General features: G+C 39.6%; 2 protein-coding genes across 4 annotated transcripts; both read left to right on the plus strand.

Moving 5' to 3' along the window:
- The first annotated feature begins 5,784 nt into the window (after positions 1-5,784).
- Positions 5,785-9,815, plus strand: LOC122035217. Its single transcript, XM_042594631.1, has 4 exons — positions 5,785-5,968; positions 6,058-6,160; positions 8,463-8,840; positions 9,483-9,815. Exons 1-4 carry the CDS (start codon positions 5,865-5,867, stop codon positions 9,609-9,611), a joined length of 714 nt encoding a protein of 237 aa, XP_042450565.1. The 5' UTR covers positions 5,785-5,864; the 3' UTR covers positions 9,612-9,815.
- Positions 9,816-15,555: 5,740 nt separating this feature from the next.
- LOC122034529 (probable E3 ubiquitin-protein ligase XERICO) lies at positions 15,556-16,911 on the plus strand. Of its 3 annotated transcripts, none has more exons than XM_042593818.1 (2): positions 15,556-15,742; positions 16,092-16,910. In XM_042593818.1, exon 2 carries the CDS (start codon positions 16,186-16,188, stop codon positions 16,660-16,662), a length of 477 nt encoding a protein of 158 aa, XP_042449752.1. In that variant the 5' UTR covers positions 15,556-15,742; positions 16,092-16,185; the 3' UTR covers positions 16,663-16,910. The 3 variants fall into 3 exon arrangements, with proteins under 3 accessions (XP_042449752.1, XP_042449751.1, XP_042449753.1); XM_042593817.1 differs by having other exon boundaries at positions 16,114-16,909; XM_042593819.1 differs by lacking the exon at positions 15,556-15,742 and having other exon boundaries at positions 16,144-16,911.
- The last annotated feature ends 237 nt before the right edge of the window (positions 16,912-17,148 follow it).

Raw genomic sequence — 17,148 nt, forward strand, 5'->3', positions numbered from 1 at the left:
TGGGTGAAGGCGTTTACCAACACGTCCGAGGAGACTGCTGGGATATCCATCACCGTCTGATTGAAGCGCTCGATATAAACCCTTAATGGCTCTTGAGGCCCCTGCTTCAACGAGAGTAGATTCACACTCGTCTTCTAGTGGCGGCGACTGCTAGCGAAGTGGTGTAGGAAGGCTGCTTAGAAGTCCTTGAAGCTGTGGATCGAGTTGCTCGGTAACCGCTTGAACCAGGGTTGCGCTGATCCAGATAATGTGGTGAGGAAGACTCGACATTTCACCCCATCTATGTACTGTTGAAGTATGGCCGCGTTATCAAACTTGGTCAAGTGGTCATCGGGGTCGGTCACTCCATTATATTCCCCGATCGTCAGTGGGGTGTAATGTTTTGGCAAAAGATCATTTAGAATCTCCTCTGAAAACTGTTGATTGCTGCTCGGGCGAATTATCCTCTTTGGGTGCCTTCCTTTTCTTTGTCTCTCGAGCAGGTGCCTCATTTGAGGAAGATTCCCGGTCTCTGTCCGCTCGAGCCCTCTCTTCTGCTAGAGTCCATAATGGTGCTCAGTGTAAGGGGGCCGACGCATAAGGTGCTTCCCAATAGGTGTCGATTGGGCTCTTGTTTGGGTCATGAATGGAAAGTTGTTCCGTTCGGTCCCCTCGCTCAGCCTAGCGACCTGTCACGGAAGTTGCGGGCTCCTGTGCTTACCGATCGATCAGCGCCTGTTGTTGCTGTTGCTCCAATATCTTTGTCACTCGAGCCTGTATTAGTGCATCGAGATTCTCTTGCGTCAGCATCACTGTTGTGAGTTGTCCAACATCTTTTTCTTCTCGTTCGGAGGCAGGCTATGTTCCCACAGACGACACCAAAATGATCCTGTTCGAAGGCGCGAAGCTAGAAAGCCGGGGAGGTGGCAATTCTGCTGATTGGATGAATACCTCGCTCCTCGCTGCAAAACAAAACCAAAACTAGAGAAGGGGTCTATGGCGTTGGCCCTCCAACACTCAAGTTAGAAATAGAAGAAGAAGAGAGTGAAAGTACTAGGGACTGAGATTCATCTTGCCTTTCTTCATACCTGACATACTCTTTTATACCTTTCTTAGTGACATTCCATCTTCCCCTGTTTAATGATGATATTAATTACCGATGAAATGTATCTTTGTCTTGACTTCTTCTCATTTAATGATAGATGGAGTGTTATCTTTTGTTTTATCTCTCTTATTAATTATCTGTCTTTTTCTCTTTTATTATTTTATCAGTTCATTATGTGTACAATGACAACGTCATACCTTGAGCCGGACAGGTGGCATGCTCGGCTCGGGCTCTTAGCCCGGTTAGTTTACTCTCTTGTTGACCGGGTTGACCAGTCACTAGTTTACTCAGATGACCGATCGGATAATGATCCACCCAATCAGTCGATGAACCGATTCCCGCTCGGGTGCGACCGAACTTTACTTAAGCCTTGGTGTTAACCGCTTTAACTTTGACCTATACTATCACAATTGACTCATATCAAGTAGGCTCCTCCTTATCATCGCATCAGTCACTAATATAAGAGAAATTTATTGTATGTTTTTTTTCTTTTACAAATTCATCTTTCAACTAAGATATCAATATATTATACATAATTCAAATTAATATATTTTGAAAATATGATTAAGTGAAATAATTACCTTATTTTTAAAAATAAACTCAATATATAAATCTATTTAAATATTTACACATTTTATAAAAATATTTATTCACGCCAATTCTTCTCATAGATAAAATCTCTCACTATTCTATTAACAATATGGACCTTTTATTAACTAGTAAAATCTAAAATAAAATTATTTTAATATTATTTTTTTCATATTAAAAATAATTTATATAGGGGGAGTCTATTACGATCTGACGGACCTTATCCAACCCAATTTATATAGGGCCCATTCAGGCTATAGCGAGGATTGATTCAAGTACTAAGGCTATAGCGGACCTTATTTTATTAATTGAATGGTACTAAGGTTACATTTAGTTGGGTGTAATGTAATCGAGTTTGTAATGTAATCAAATTTGTAATGTAATATAATATAATCTTGATTACATTACTACGTTTGGTAATATAATGTATGTAATATTTGATTACAAGGATGATTACATTTTTTTGTTTGATATCCATTATTTTTTATAAGGAATGTAATTCATATTATTATAAAATGATAAAAATATCCTGTGACTTCTACTGACGGTCGCCGCACCTCTGTCGGAGCTTGTGTCCGGTGACCGATGACGGCAGGCCGGCGATGACCGACGACCGGCGGCCGATGACCGGTGGTCGATAATCGGCGACTGGTGACCGACGATGACGGCGGCGGTCGGTGTCAGTCGGCGACCGGCGGCGGTCGGCGACTAGCGACCGGCGGTTGCGGCCGGCGACCGGCGACGACCGGCGACCTGTAACACCCGCGAAATTTTTAGCTATACATATGGGGTATTCTCTTCTAGAATAAAAGGAAAAGGGAAATAGAACAAAAAAAAGAAAAAAAAAGAGAGAGAGAGAGAAGTTAAGGCTTGAACCTTGAACCCCTCACAATAGATAAAGCTAAATTGGTGTATGATAACCAATAGAGTCATGAGTGATATATGATTAGTAAGGAATGGAAATTGTAGTTAAAAGTAAGAGTATGATTAAGTAAGGAAGCAAGAAAATGTCAAGTAGCTTTCCTCCTCTTTCTCTTGGTTATGAGAAGAAGCAAGCAAAAGACAAAGACAAGTTATTTTTTTTCTTCTTTCTTCTTTCTATTTTCGTGAGAATGAATGAGGGTGAGGGAATAGAGGAATCAAGGGGATGAATTGGGACATTTTTCCTTTTTTCTTCATTGAGAATAAATAGGAATGAGAGAAGAGAAGGGAAAGAAAGGTTGGCTACTTCTTCCTCCTTCTTCTTCCTCCTCCTTCTTTCTCCTTTTTCCTCCTCCACCGAGACCTAAAACTCTCCCCTCTCCCATTTCCGAATCCAAGCTAAGGTTTTCTCCCTAAGAAAACTAATTCACAAGAAGGAGTCCTCAAGATCTACTCCTTACAAGCAAGAGAAGCAAAAGGGAAATTAGAAGGAGAAGCTTCCTTCTTCCTCTTCACAAGGGTACCTTCTTTTAAGAAAAATCAAGCAAGAGGATGTAAGTATCCCCTCACCTGTGGTACAAGTAGTTCATGTGTTTTTCCATGAGTTTAGATTGCTTAAAAATCTAGGGTTGCTTCTTGAAACTTTCGGCCACCAAAGTATAAAAAAAAAAAAACTTAAGGAAGCTTAAGACCTAAACTAAACATGCTCACTATGTTTCTTATGATATGTACCCTATGATAGGAGATTAGTTTAGTGTTCTTATGCTTGTACGTTGCTTAGAACTTAGATTCATGTTCTTTAAACTTTCGGCCAAGGCATGAAAAGAAGACCTAGGAAAGCTTAAGACCTAACTAAACATGCTCACGATGTCTCTTATGATATGTAACTTAGGATATGAGTTCTGTTTAGAATTCTAATGTTTTTTTTTCTTTATGTTGCTTATAACCTAGATCTATGCCTAGTAGGTTTCGGCCATGATAGAAATGAAGGCCTAGGAGAGTTTAAAATTTAATCTATCATGCTCATGACTTTCTTTATGATATGGTATTAAGATTTCTTAGTGTTTTCATACTTGTATGTTGCTTGGAACCTAAATCCATGCCACTTTAGGGTTTTAGGGTTTCGGCCATGATAGAAATGAAGGCCTAGGAGAGTGTAAAATTTAATCTGTAATGTTCATGACTTTCCTTATGATATGGTATGAAGATTTCTTAGTATTTTCATGCATGCATGTTGCTTGGAACGTAGATGCATCCCACTTTAGGGTTTCGGCCATGATGAGATTAAGGGTCTAAGAAAGCTTAAAAATCAAATCTAACATGCTCATGGTTTTCCTTATGATATGATATGAAGTTAGCTTGATATTCTTATGCTTGTATGTTACTTAGACTTAGTTTCATGCTCCTTAAACATTCGACCATAACATGATTAAAATACCTAGGAAGCATAGAACCTAAACTAAACATGCTCATAATGTTCCTTATGATATATGATATGAAATTGGTTTAGGGTTTACATGTTTTTATGTTGTTTGTAACCTAGATTCATGCTTGGCAAGTTTCGGCCATAACAAGATTAAAAGATCTAGGAAGCTTAGAACCTAAACTAAATATGCTCATGATGTTCTTTATGATAAGTATTATGAAGTTGGTTTAGGGTTCATATGCTTTCATGTTACTTGTGACCTAGATTCATGTTTGGCAAGTTTCGGCCATAACAAGATTAAAAGACCTAGGAGGCTTAGAACCTAAACTAAACATGCTCATGATGTTCTTTATGATAAGTATTATGAAGTTGGTTTAGGGTTCATATACTTTCATGTTACTTGTAACCTAGATTCATGCTTGGCAAGTTTCGGCCATAATAAGATTAAAGGACCTAGGAAGCTTAGAACATAAACTAAACATGCTCATGATGTTCTTTATGATAAGTGTTATGAAGTTAGTTTAGGGTTCAAATGCTTTTATGTTACTTGTAACCTAGGACAATACCTTGCATGTTTCGGCCACTCCATGGAATTAGGGTTAGAGACTCAATTATGATTTACTATGTATCTCACATGCTATGATATGAATTAGGAGATGCTAGTTAATGTTTTCCATGCATGATTATGTTTCCCTATGATATGTCATATGCTCATTTATGTATGCTTATGAATCATGCATGATAATGACTTTTATGATGGGCTATATGCTCAAGTATGCATGCTTTATGATATGACAAGTAAAGACCTAAGAGATGCTTCCCTATTAGTTGGGACTAAGAGCACTCTTTATGATATGACAAGTAAAGGCCTAAGAGTTACTTCTCTATTAGTTGGCACTAAGAGCACTATTCATGATATGATAAGTAAATATGACATGCTACTTTACTTTTTATGTGGCTTGTACTGGACCTTAGTGTCCAAGGGATGGGCTCCTTAGTTCGCCCCTAGGTCGACGGACGTAGTACGGACCTAGTTCCCTAGTAGGTGCGGGACTAGCTACCCCGTCCTAGGGATTGCGCGCATTTATGTTATGTGGTACTTAGCCGGGCCCTCAGGTTGAGATTATATTTAAATATTATATGATATTTTTTTAAAAGACATCTTGCACATGACATGACGCATGTTTTTGAAAAACATCTTGCATATACTTTTATGATATGATAGGTTATGATATGATATGACATGATATGATGCTCTTTTATAATATGATATGATATGACATGATACTCTTTTATAATATGATATGGTATGACATGATGTTCTTCCATGATATGATAGGTATGACATGATACTTTTATATAGAATGATATGATATGATATGTTATGATGCTCTTTTACATGATATGATGTTTTAGATGATTATGTCTCCATGCTATATGCTTATGTGATTATGCTATGATACGTGGTTTTTTGTGAGTAGGAAAGGATCTTACTAAACATGTGTGCTTATAGTTTACTTTCCTTGTACCGCAGATAAAGATAAAGGAGGGATAAATTAAGGGAGCAGCAGAAGGGGCAAGAGATGTAATGTTAAAATAAATAATCGAGATTACATTACATTACAGGTTTAAAATTAAAATAATCAACCTTGTAATGTAATCTTGCATATTACATCATACCAAAATAAATAAAAAAAATTAATATATAATTCTATTTAAATATTTACATAAATATGTATATATTTATTTAATTTCTTCTGAGTTACGTTACCTCGCTGCTTAGACCCTCTCCGAAGACCGTCTCGCAGTTTCTCGACCCATCGGCACCTTCGCCGGACACGAGCCATGAGGTTAGCGCCGTCGGTGATCGTTCTAATTCGGGACGTCGACGGCTTCGGTCATGCCATCGCCGATGGCTTCCGTTCCGATCCGAAATCCAACCTCTCGAGGTATTCCCTTTCCTTCCAAAGCGAAAACCCTAAGGTTGCAATTTTCTTGTCGAGTAACGATCTTTGGTAAGAAATGTCAATTTTTACAGGGAAAGTTCCTCCTTTGAACTCTCGTTGGAGAAATATGGCTTTAAGGACCGTAAAGCCTCCGGCGATCTTATCCAGTTTGTCGACCCGCTTGGATCCCCTAAGGTGAGTCGACTTGTAATGAAAATTGCAAACTTCATTCTTGTGTTGGGTCTTCGAAATATATATAGTAATGTTCTTTGTATGACTTACATGTATAACATTGACGAAAACATATGCTGCACTCTCATACGATTTACTTCTATTCTCCCTACGCATGCATTTTGATGAAATATCAGAAATCTAGTGCTACTTTTTTTTTTTTTTTTTTTTTTTTTTTTTTTTTGCATTTCTTTTAATGGCTGAAGAAAATACCAGCATTGTGGTTATTCTGAGCTTACACATAATACTTTTTACATTCCATTGACAACTTATTCAATAGATCATGAATCTACTTTAGAGAAAATAGTTTTAGATTCATTATTATGCCACCTAAATATTCTTTGAATGTGAATTTTTACCTTTAGAGGGTTTATTTTAATGGAGATTGATTCCCATTATCAGAAACTTCATCTATCCTTATTCTATAATATGCTTCTAAATTTGCTCCATAGCATTCCTCACTAAGCTACCGATGAATGTTGAACACTAGTTGAACGTTGAACACTAGTGTATTCAACATCAGAAGTGGGAGGTTAATAGTGCTAGCTCAAGGTGGCTCTAATGGATTTACTACTAATAGCTTATACTTAAATATGTTTGATGCAATTGGAAGCTTATCAACTCAATAGGTACTCTTTTCACAATTGAAAAATCACTTAGTGATGATGATGGATAAGATTCATATAGCCAAAATCAATTAGTTGGAATGAACATGACTTAATGATGATGATGGCTACAATGTTGTCACATGATATTATGCATGATTATGGTCTACAAAAGATATGTAATCACATTGGTCCATCATTAGTTAATTCCTAACATGCCCTTGATTTGGGAATATGAATTGCATGGAATCAAAAGGAAAGAAAAGAAATTAAAATATTTTAGTTCCACTTTATTCCATTTTTTTGTTTACTTGGATGCAATCAGAAGGAAAGAATTAATTCATTATTTGCGTTTGTTAAATGCTAAAATTTCATTTCCCTTCCATTATACTTGATTCAAGTATAAACTAAATATTTCCTGCCTCCCTATTATTTCCTTTCAAGTAAATAAGAGAAATTGACAGTTTTACTTTTTTTTCTATCTTTTATTTTTTTATGCCATCCAAGTAAGACAACATGGATAAAATTACTTATTTGGTAATGTTATTTTAAATATATGGAGGAACTCCATGACTAAATGTTTCTTCTATCCACATTCATTAGTTTAATGTGGGTGAAATTATCCACTGATAGAGTGAACGTTGGATGTGCTAGACTTATGCACGACAAGGCTCAACTAGTGTCAACATTAGGCAATCTATGAAAGCTAAGTTAGTCTATGCAGGAGCTAGCATGTGTCCACTGTGGTGATAAATAGTGTTAGAATTATCAATGTGTGCCCGATGTGCAAATAATTGCACACTCATCTTGAGACCGATATAAGATGGCCATGGGCAAAGTTAGAGTACGCAGGGTGGGGTTAGCTATAGTGTCCCCATTGTGATAGAGACTTCTAAGTGAATCTCAAGGCAACAATTAATCACCTTCCATGAATTTGGATCTAAATTGTTGCGTAGCTTATTCTTCTCTCACTTTGCCCCTTTACCAATAGTTATCCACCTCTTCCCTTTACCAGGAGTTATCCACTTCATCCTTTTACCAGGAGTTATCCACCTCTTCCCTTTACTAGCAATTATCCACTTTCTCTTATTATCAAGAGTTATTTGCGTCTTCCTTTACTAGGAGTTATTCACTCACTACCTCTTTCCTATTAGGAATCCTTTACTTCCTCAAACACTGAGTAGTTTTATTTATTTAATTTACACAAAAGACTTTAGTGACTTGGTAAGGTCTCTCTCGCTTATCCAACAAGCAATCTGACCTTACCTCAAACACCAGTGTGTGGTTATTTTAATTTACAATAGAGAATATTGCCTACTGAACAGTGATGCTATTATAAACACTTCCTATGCTTCTAACTTGGGAGGGAATCTAACATCATCCCTATTATGTCAATATCATCATCTATTTGATGCTGTTTCTTAACTGCTACTTCCTTTCCTAGTCACCTGTAGCTTTGTGAATGCAATTATTCACCCAGGGAGATTACAATTCAACTATTCGAGAATAAAATGATCTACAGAAATATGGGCAATTTCTTTTCAGTGTTTCCATCGCTTACAATTAAATATTTGCATGGACCACCATACCAGCGTTCTAGTGCTTTCCCTCCCCCCATTGGTACGATAGACAATTGAACTGAATATCTGTGATTCATTCAGGTGTCAATCTTCCTTCTGCAAAATTACAGTCCACCTGTTGTTGCATACGCTATCAAGGAACTATTAGCATCACTTCCTAGTCAGACTACATTGGTACTTCCTTTTGTGATGAAAGCCCTCAAGGTTAACAGGGGAGCAATGGACAAACCATCCGCTAATGAGGACTTTGTGATCTACACAACTGAAATTGGTGGTACATCTGAACTCACTAAGGCCATGATTGATGACACAATCAGTGCGCCTCCATCCTTGCAAATTCATTGCGAATCTCTGGCTTGCTTGTTGCTGATGGTGCGAATTCTAAATCTGCCAACAGTTCTCCTCCTTGCATCTGGTCCTAGGCACCCTAATGGACAATCTAGCTATCCTGAGCTTGAGGTATGCAAAAATTTTCCTCCGATTTCGAAGCTTGTTTAAATTATTTGTTGTTTTATTAGAGATTTATGGGGATTTGGATGGAAAACGACCAAACGGTCTTGCTGCTTAATTAGGCTAAACTTTAACAGCTAAAGGAAGTGAGGTATCTGCAATGCTTGGCTTTTGTTTCAATGGTCCAGATGTATTTTCTCGTGTCAAGAGTCAAGTTTGGAGGACTAATCTACAATTAAGCGGTCGGATTATGTTTCTGGCAGGAAAACTCTAGCAAGAGTGCAAGATATGATTGCAAGTCCTAGTAAATGACTCTGTTTGTATCTTTATTAGTCTTTCATAAACAAGCCTTTCTCTATAGGCATACTATTATAGACCTAAATTCCTTCCAAGAGATGATAAATTGAATAAAAATACGGAAAGGTGTAGAGAAAGGATGATAAGAAGATTATCGTTTGAGCAGTCTCCATGTAACAAGTAACAAATGTTAGTTTTCGGTCCGATTTTGAGCCAATAAGTGATAAAGGTTAAATTTATCTCTTTAAATATTATGTTTTCCTTGTTTATTGACAGACGAAATAAAAGGGAAGAGGATTCATCCTCGACTAACCTGTTCAAACAATATGTCTAAACTATTAGTTTTAATTTCAGGTTCTGGAGAAGTTGGGAGGGACAGTAGCCAGGCATTTGGGTCTTATCTTCTCTAAGGACTTGATTCCACAAAAGAACATTGAGAAGTCAACTAGCGTTGGAGAGCCATGGCGTGCATTGTATGGATGAACGCTTGGCTAGCACTTTTCCCTTAAAACCAGACGCTGTTCTTGTTGCATGTTGAAAGATCTTGAGGCAGTTCAGAAGATCTATTACTTTTGCCACAAGTATTGTTATTTTGCACTGAAATTGATATTCGATCTGGAAGGTTATCGATTTGGATTCAGTTGTAATATAGAATTTTATACTTTATACGAATACATTTCATGTCTAGTTTAAGTAATTTTGATAAAGGGTTGACTCATCGATTTTTCTTTTTAGGTATATTGACGCCCTCTTATTTTATATTTTATAAGATATTACATCACAATAATTTTTTATCATGTTAATAATATTTTTTAATATAAAAGTACTCGTACGCTTTAATATAAAAGTACTTATATGCTATTTTGATTAAATTGAATTTTAAAAAATGATTTTTTAAATACCTTGTTAAGAATTAGAAGTCCTTTAAAAAAAACTCTATGACTTAGTTTAGGGATGTAAACTAGTTGAGTTTTGAGGTGTTTAAATTTATTTGATAAGATAGTTTAGTCAAGTTTAAAATGAATTAAGTTTTTTAAATTATTGTTCAAGTTTGGTTTGGTTTATTTTTTATGATCTTGAGATAATTATTGTTCAAGTTTGATTTGTTTTATTTTTATAAGTTTGAGATTGTTTGAAACTTGGTTTAAGTACGATTCGTTTAGATGTTAACGAATTTTCAATTTAAGTTTGGCTTTAATTTGATTCAAATTTGGTTTATTTAGATATCATTGAGCTCTCAATATAAGATTGTTGGATTGTTTGAAATTATTAGTTGTTTGATTAATTATTGAACTTAATAATTCAAACTTATTTATTTTATTATTTATTTAATATATTAGTTTTATTAATGAATATTGATCCTGTCCGAAGGCTGAGTCGAATGGAGGCAGGTCGCGGTGGCCTGGTTGTTGACGGAAAGTCGTAAGTGATTCGGCTCCCACGGGAGGCTGACGTTGCTGCAGGCTCCTGCGCACACTCAGACAATCTCCTCTCTCACGTTAGAGACCGAAACCCAGGGAAAAAGTCCCCGGATCAGGCCCTCCGACGCTCAAGTCAGGTCCTTTTTCCCCAGAAAAAGTAGAGAGAAAAGAGGAAACAACTGAAAGTGAAAAGTTGTGGAAAAAGTGACGAGGGAGTGTCTGCGCATACTTGCGTACGAGGGATCTCTCCCCTTTTATGCGTCCTCTCCTCCTAGAACCTGCAACCCTGTCAGAAAACGTTAGACGCCGGGCTTTGTCGTGTAGTCCTGGACACCTGTCTTGCTGCTATTTGTCGTGAAAGCATCTTTCTGTTTAGGAACCTCCGCCTTCGCACATGGGTTTTGTCTTGTAGTGAGGGACAGCTGGCGGGCTGCTACTAGTTCTGAGGGTATCTTTCCGTTTTAGGAACCTCCGCCTTTGCACGCATTGTTGGTATGTAATGAGTATCCTTGACGGACCGTTGAGATTCTCCGCCCTCGCACTACTTAGCTCATCCGATCCCTTGTGACCTGCCCCGGCTTCGCCTCTTCCGATCGGCTCTAGCCTCTAAGTGTCACCTACCATTCGGGCTGACTCCGACCGGCTCTGCCGATCCCGGTCTATGATCCGTGGTTTGCATTTCCGGGCCTCCGAATCGTGGACCTGCAGACCGAGCTATCTCTTCACAGCTATGCCGATCCCGACCTGTATCCCTCGCTTTGTATTTCCTGGCCCTCAACCACATGCTTGTAGGTCGAGCTGTTTTTGATCAGTTCTGCCGATTCCTACCCGTGACTGGTACTTCCAGTCCTTTGAATTGTAGGTCTGTAGATCGAGCCATTTCTGATCAGTTCTGCCGATTTCGACCCATGACTGGTACTTCCAGTCCTTTGAGTTGCAGGTCTATAGATCGGGCAATTTCTGCTCAGTTCTGTCGATCCTGACCCGTGACTGGTACTTCCAGTCCTTTGAGTTGCAGGTCTATAGATCGGGCCATTTCTGCTCAGTTCTGCCGATCCCGACCCGTGATTTGTACTTCGCCTGTCGTCTCCCTTCGTTCTCCTACTGCTTTGCCCCTTCGATCAACAAGTCTGTCTGGCCTCTGACTATCCTCTATGCTCAACTCTGACTGCCCCGTCAGCTTGACTATTTGACCGCCAGGTCGCCTTGACTATTGACTGTCACATCCTCTTGACTTTTGACCGCCATATGACCTTGACCCTTCTCCCCTTCCCTTATGGGGGCCCTCCATTACCAACCGTATCATGCATGATGGACGCTTATCAAGGATATCATCAGATACCCTTGGCCAGGGAGGATCAGGAGAAGGTTAGCTTCATAACGGCTGATGGTACTTTCTGTTACACGGTCATGCCGTTTGGACTCAGGAATGCTGGGGCTACCTACCAAAGGATGATGGACAAAATCTTTCGGAGTCAGATCGGGCGGAACGTAGAGGTCTATGTTGATGACATCCTGATCAAGTCCCCCCTGGTGTCCAGTATAATAAAATATGTAGAAGAAACCTGTGGGACTCTGAGGCAATATGGGGTAAAGCTGAATCCCCTGAAATGTCTGTTCGGGGCCAAAGGAGGGAAGTTTCTGGGCTACCTGGTGACTGAACGAGGGATAGAAGCCAATCCTGAGAAGGTTCAAGCACTTCGGAACATGAAGATCCCTCAGAATCTGAAGGAAACACAGAAGCTGGTCGGCCGGATAACAGCACTATCCCGATTCATCTCCAGATCTGCAGATCGAGCGGCGCCCTTCTTCAAAGTGCTCAGGAAAGCGGCCAAGTTTCAGTGGACGGAAGAATGCACACAGGCCTTTGAGGAGCTAAAGCAATACCTGGAGTCTTTGCCATCACTGTTCAAGCCTGTCGTGGGAGAACCCCTTTGGGTCTACTTGTCAGCCACCCCCGAGGCCGTGGGGGCCGTGCTGGTTAAGGAGCAGGACAATGTACAACGGCCAGTGTATTTTTTCAGCCATCTATTGAAGGGGGCTGAATCTCGGTATTCAGCCCTGGAAAAATTGGTCTACGGACTTGTTCTCATGGCTCGGCGCCTCCGACCCTATTTTTTTGGCACATTCTATTACCGTCCTAACGAACAGTACGATGGGGCGGGCTCTCACCAAGGTGGAGGTAGCAGGTCGACTTATCAAATGGGCAACCGAGCTAGGGGAATATGACATACAGTATCAGCCCCGAACCGCGATCAAGGCGCAGGCTCTGGCGGATTTCCTGACAGAGGTTTATCGAGCGGATTCAGAAGAGATTCGGGTCGGCTACCCATCACGGAAGCGGTGTAGGTGCACTTCTAATATCTCCACAAGGAGACATTATGCAGCTGGCTGTACGGCTAAATTTCAGAGCTACCAACAATGAGGCAGAATATGAGGCCTTACTAACAGGCCTGCAAGCAGCTCGGCATGTGGGGGCAAGCCGGGTCGTAATATATTCAGATTCGCAGCTGGTAACTCAGCAGGTGACCGGACATTTTGAAGCAAACAACGAAAAGATGCAAGTTTACAAGGAAGCCTATGAGAAGATGAGGAAAGATTTTAAAGAGGTCACAGTCACTAAGATTCCCAGGGCTGAAAATGAAAGAGCGGATGAGTTAGCTAAAATGGCCAACTCCCTGACTACTTGGGTACTTGACAGATCTATAGCGCAGACCTTCCTTATAGCTCAGATCGATCTGCAAAATAACCTGGGAGGAGTTATTGATTGGAGGGCGCCCATAATGAGTTTCCTCCAGCAGGGAATTGTACCCGCCAACCTAGAAGAGGCACGTATGCTCAGGAGACAGACCCATTCTTATGTTATGATTGGGGAGCAACTGTACAAAAGGTCTTTCTCCAGACCTCTGCTCAAGTGTTTGAATATGGAAGAAGCAGATCAGGCCTTACGGGAGATACATTTGGGGTGCTGCGGCAATCACGCAGGGGGGACTTTTTCCCTGGGTTTCGATCTCTAACGTGAGAGAGGAGATTGTCTGAGTGTGCGCAGGAGCCTGCAGCAGCGTCAGCCTCCCGTGGGAGCCGAATTACCTACTACTTTCCGTCAACAACCAGGCCACCGCGACCTGCCTCCGTCCGACTCAGCCTTCGGACAGGATCAAATATGATTTATGAATATTGTTCATTAATGCTATTCACGAACATTATTTATAAATGTTGTTCACAAATATTGTTCACGAAAATTGTTTATGAATATTATCCACGAATATTGTTCACGAACGTTAACGAGTAAAATACATATATTCAAACTTATTTATTTAATTTAATAAATTATTCAAATTTATTTATTTAATTATTCTTATATATATATTAAATAAATATAAATAAATTTTCATCAAGTTAAACATCAAATTTGTTGACCAACGTTTGATTTATGCCCTAATCTAATTAACTAAATACTTGAAGTATTGTTTTTGTTAATAATTAAAAATATGTTTTAAAAACATTGTCAGAAATAATAAATGAACCCGACAGAGATTTGGATTTACTCGTTAAGAAGTGTACCTAGCTAGTAATTGGACGGATCAATTGTTCCCACAATTCGAAGGTCTCATATTCTCGTGTTTTAGGTTCGGGTATGCTTGTCGTAACTGAAATGTTCTGATGTGCTCCCCGAGGCCCAGACAAACTAAACCCAGAGTGAAGGCACGTGACTCTGCCGCCCCAAATCGCGTGCTGCACCCCCGCCCATGTGATCGTCACGTGGAGGTAACTCATCGTCCTGCAGCTGCGCCGGCTGTCGCCGTCGCTGGTGCAATGCATCTGATCCTCAATTTTTATTTATTATTTTAATTGATATTAATTATTTAATTTATATTGATTAATTTTAACTATAACTTATAAAAAAATTTCACCGATCATCGAAATAAATAGCGTGCCCAACGGATTTAACAATCCAACGTTCCTTATTTATATAGAATTGAATTGACTATTTCAAAATTAGTCGAGCTAAAAATATGAATGACCGGAGCACAGATTTTTTGGATCATTTTTTTATGATCTAAGAATATAACACTCGTATTTATAGTCGGATCATGATCGTGATCAGGTCATAAATAGTTACGATCTCTTCTTGGGTTCATCGTCCCCATCAGATTATAGTTTTTATTCGGAACGAGTGGCCGAAGGCCGTCCGAAGACCTTCGGTGGTGAATAAGTGACCAGGTTATTGAGCGTCGAGCGAGGATGTCCTTCGGACGATCTCCGGCCATCCGCTTCGAACAAAAACTATAACCTGATGGGAACGATGAACTCACGGTCTCCGGCCGTCCGCTCCGAATAAAAACTATAATATGATGGGGACGATGAACTCAAGAAAGAATCGTAACCATTTACGACCGGATTGTAATCGTAATCCGATCATAAATACGAATGATACATTCCTTGGACCACAAAAAATAATCCAAGAAATCCTGCCTTAAATAACCGATGCAACTTTTTTTTTAAAAAAAAACAAATATACTCCTTATTTATTTGATTGTGGTGGTGAAGTCCTCCAGGATTAAGGTTCTTATGCTGACTTAATTTTTTTAAAAAAAATAAAATTCCATATTTACATTTAATTAGAATATTTGGATTATCTATTGTCTTTGTGGCATAAAAGGTGAATACATTCGGCCCCAGCGCTCTCACCAGTACGTCTCAAGATTAACACAGAAGAGGTAAATCACGAGTAATTACTAATCTTTAAAATAATAATTAACCCACAAAGAAAATATTTATCTTAATTTTATCAAAATTTAAATTTCAGATCTTATTATAATAATATTCTACATACTAGTCACTAGATTATCAAAGGACGGATTATCTACCGTCTTTGATAGGTGAGATGGTGATTTTTTTTTTTTTTTTTTCAATTGTCATACTACATTTAACCGTTAGTGCCGCGTGGAAGAAACCCTTTTGTTTTTTTACTTGCTAAAGAACAACGGGTTAATGTTGGAGAAAGGAGGTGAGTTTAAGAAGTAACTGACGCGAATGGCGGTAAGTACCGCCTCTATCTTCTATATAAATGAACCCTAGTTCTTGTGGTTCTCCGCCGGCTCCCCCCTCTCAGTTCTCACTTGCTTACCCTAATTCGTCTCGAGCAGGAGTCTTCCTGCGGAAAGGAGAACAGAGCAACATATTTCCAACGTAAGTGCTTCAGATCTGTTCTTTTTTTGTTGTTTTGTTTCTTTTTTTCAGATACCATACAGAAAATTCCGTGTTTCTTGTTGTTCATCTATTTGGTTTTTCGAAATTCCGTGTTTCTTTTCTGTGAAATTTTGTGATATTGTTCATTTCCAAACGCTCCAAGTGTTTCAAGTATTCTTTTTGTGAAATTCCGTGTTTCGCTTGTTCATTTAACAGTTCTCACATTGAATCTCTTGTTCTCTTAGAGATTCTGATTCTAATTCTTTGAGTAGCTTGCTATCGATCGATCGATCGGTGTAATTATAAATCTGTATAATTCCCAAATTCGAGCTAAAATCTCAATTCGTAGATCTGGTGAAATTTGCTTCCAGTTATCACTCCAGGCGCATCCAAAGCTTTGATCTGAAAGCTCCCGAGGCAGAATCACAACCTGTCCGACAGCCATGGGGATTTCGAGCCTGCCGACCCCATCGGAGAGCGTGCTCACTCTCGTCCTCGTCAACACCGTCCTCACCATCTCCATCCTAAAGCAGCTCCTCCGCTCCCTCCTCCACCTCCTCCGCCTCCGTGCGTCGCCTCTTCTGCCGCCGGAGCACGCCGCCGGAGAGGGTTGCGAGCCGCACAGCCTGACGGACCGGTTCCGCAGCCACTGCAGGCCTATCCGCTTCGGCTCGGCCCTGGGCCGGCGGCGGGCGGCAGCCGAGCGGGCATCCGACTGCCGAGTCTGTCTCGCCCGGTTCGAACCGGACTCGATGGTGAACACGCTTCCCTGCGGCCATTTCTTCCACAAAGCCTGCCTGGAAACGTGGCTCGACTACCGGCACGCAACGTGCCCCCTCTGCCGGACCTACGTCCTCCCCGGCGAGAACACTACTGCCGCCGCCGTCTTCGTCTCGAGTTCTTCGCGGCCGTGGTTTTAGGACATGGCAGAGAACGCCACGGACGGTGCGCGTGATCACATTTTCCATTTTTGGGTTCTTGTAGGCAGAAAACACCCCTGAGTTTATTATCTTGATTCCAATTTCCGGAAGAAAAAAAAACTCATTTTTAAATTAATTTTAAAATCACTGATTTTCAAAAAAAATAGCACACGGTAAATTTTCATTTTCTAAATTTTAGAATGCTAATGTGATCTTGTGCATCGGAGAAGAAATATTAAATTTAATTTTTTATTTGATGGTTATTCTTTTTATTTTAATCGAATGTCCTGACAGTAGACTTCTTGATAGTAGATTATTTTGAAGAATCAATCCAATACAAATATAAAAGTAATATATATCTCGATCTCTGTGCCTATTTTGGTTTCTTAATCGTGTCAAATTTGTTACTAAAATGTCATCTTTTGCATTATTCGCCACCACTTGTTAGTTTATTTGAGGTAGGTTGTAAACGAGTGGAGTTGAGTT

Source organism: Zingiber officinale, chromosome 11B, assembly GCF_018446385.1.
Source record: "Zingiber officinale cultivar Zhangliang chromosome 11B, Zo_v1.1, whole genome shotgun sequence".
Classification (NCBI taxonomy): Eukaryota; Viridiplantae; Streptophyta; class Magnoliopsida; order Zingiberales; family Zingiberaceae; genus Zingiber; species Zingiber officinale.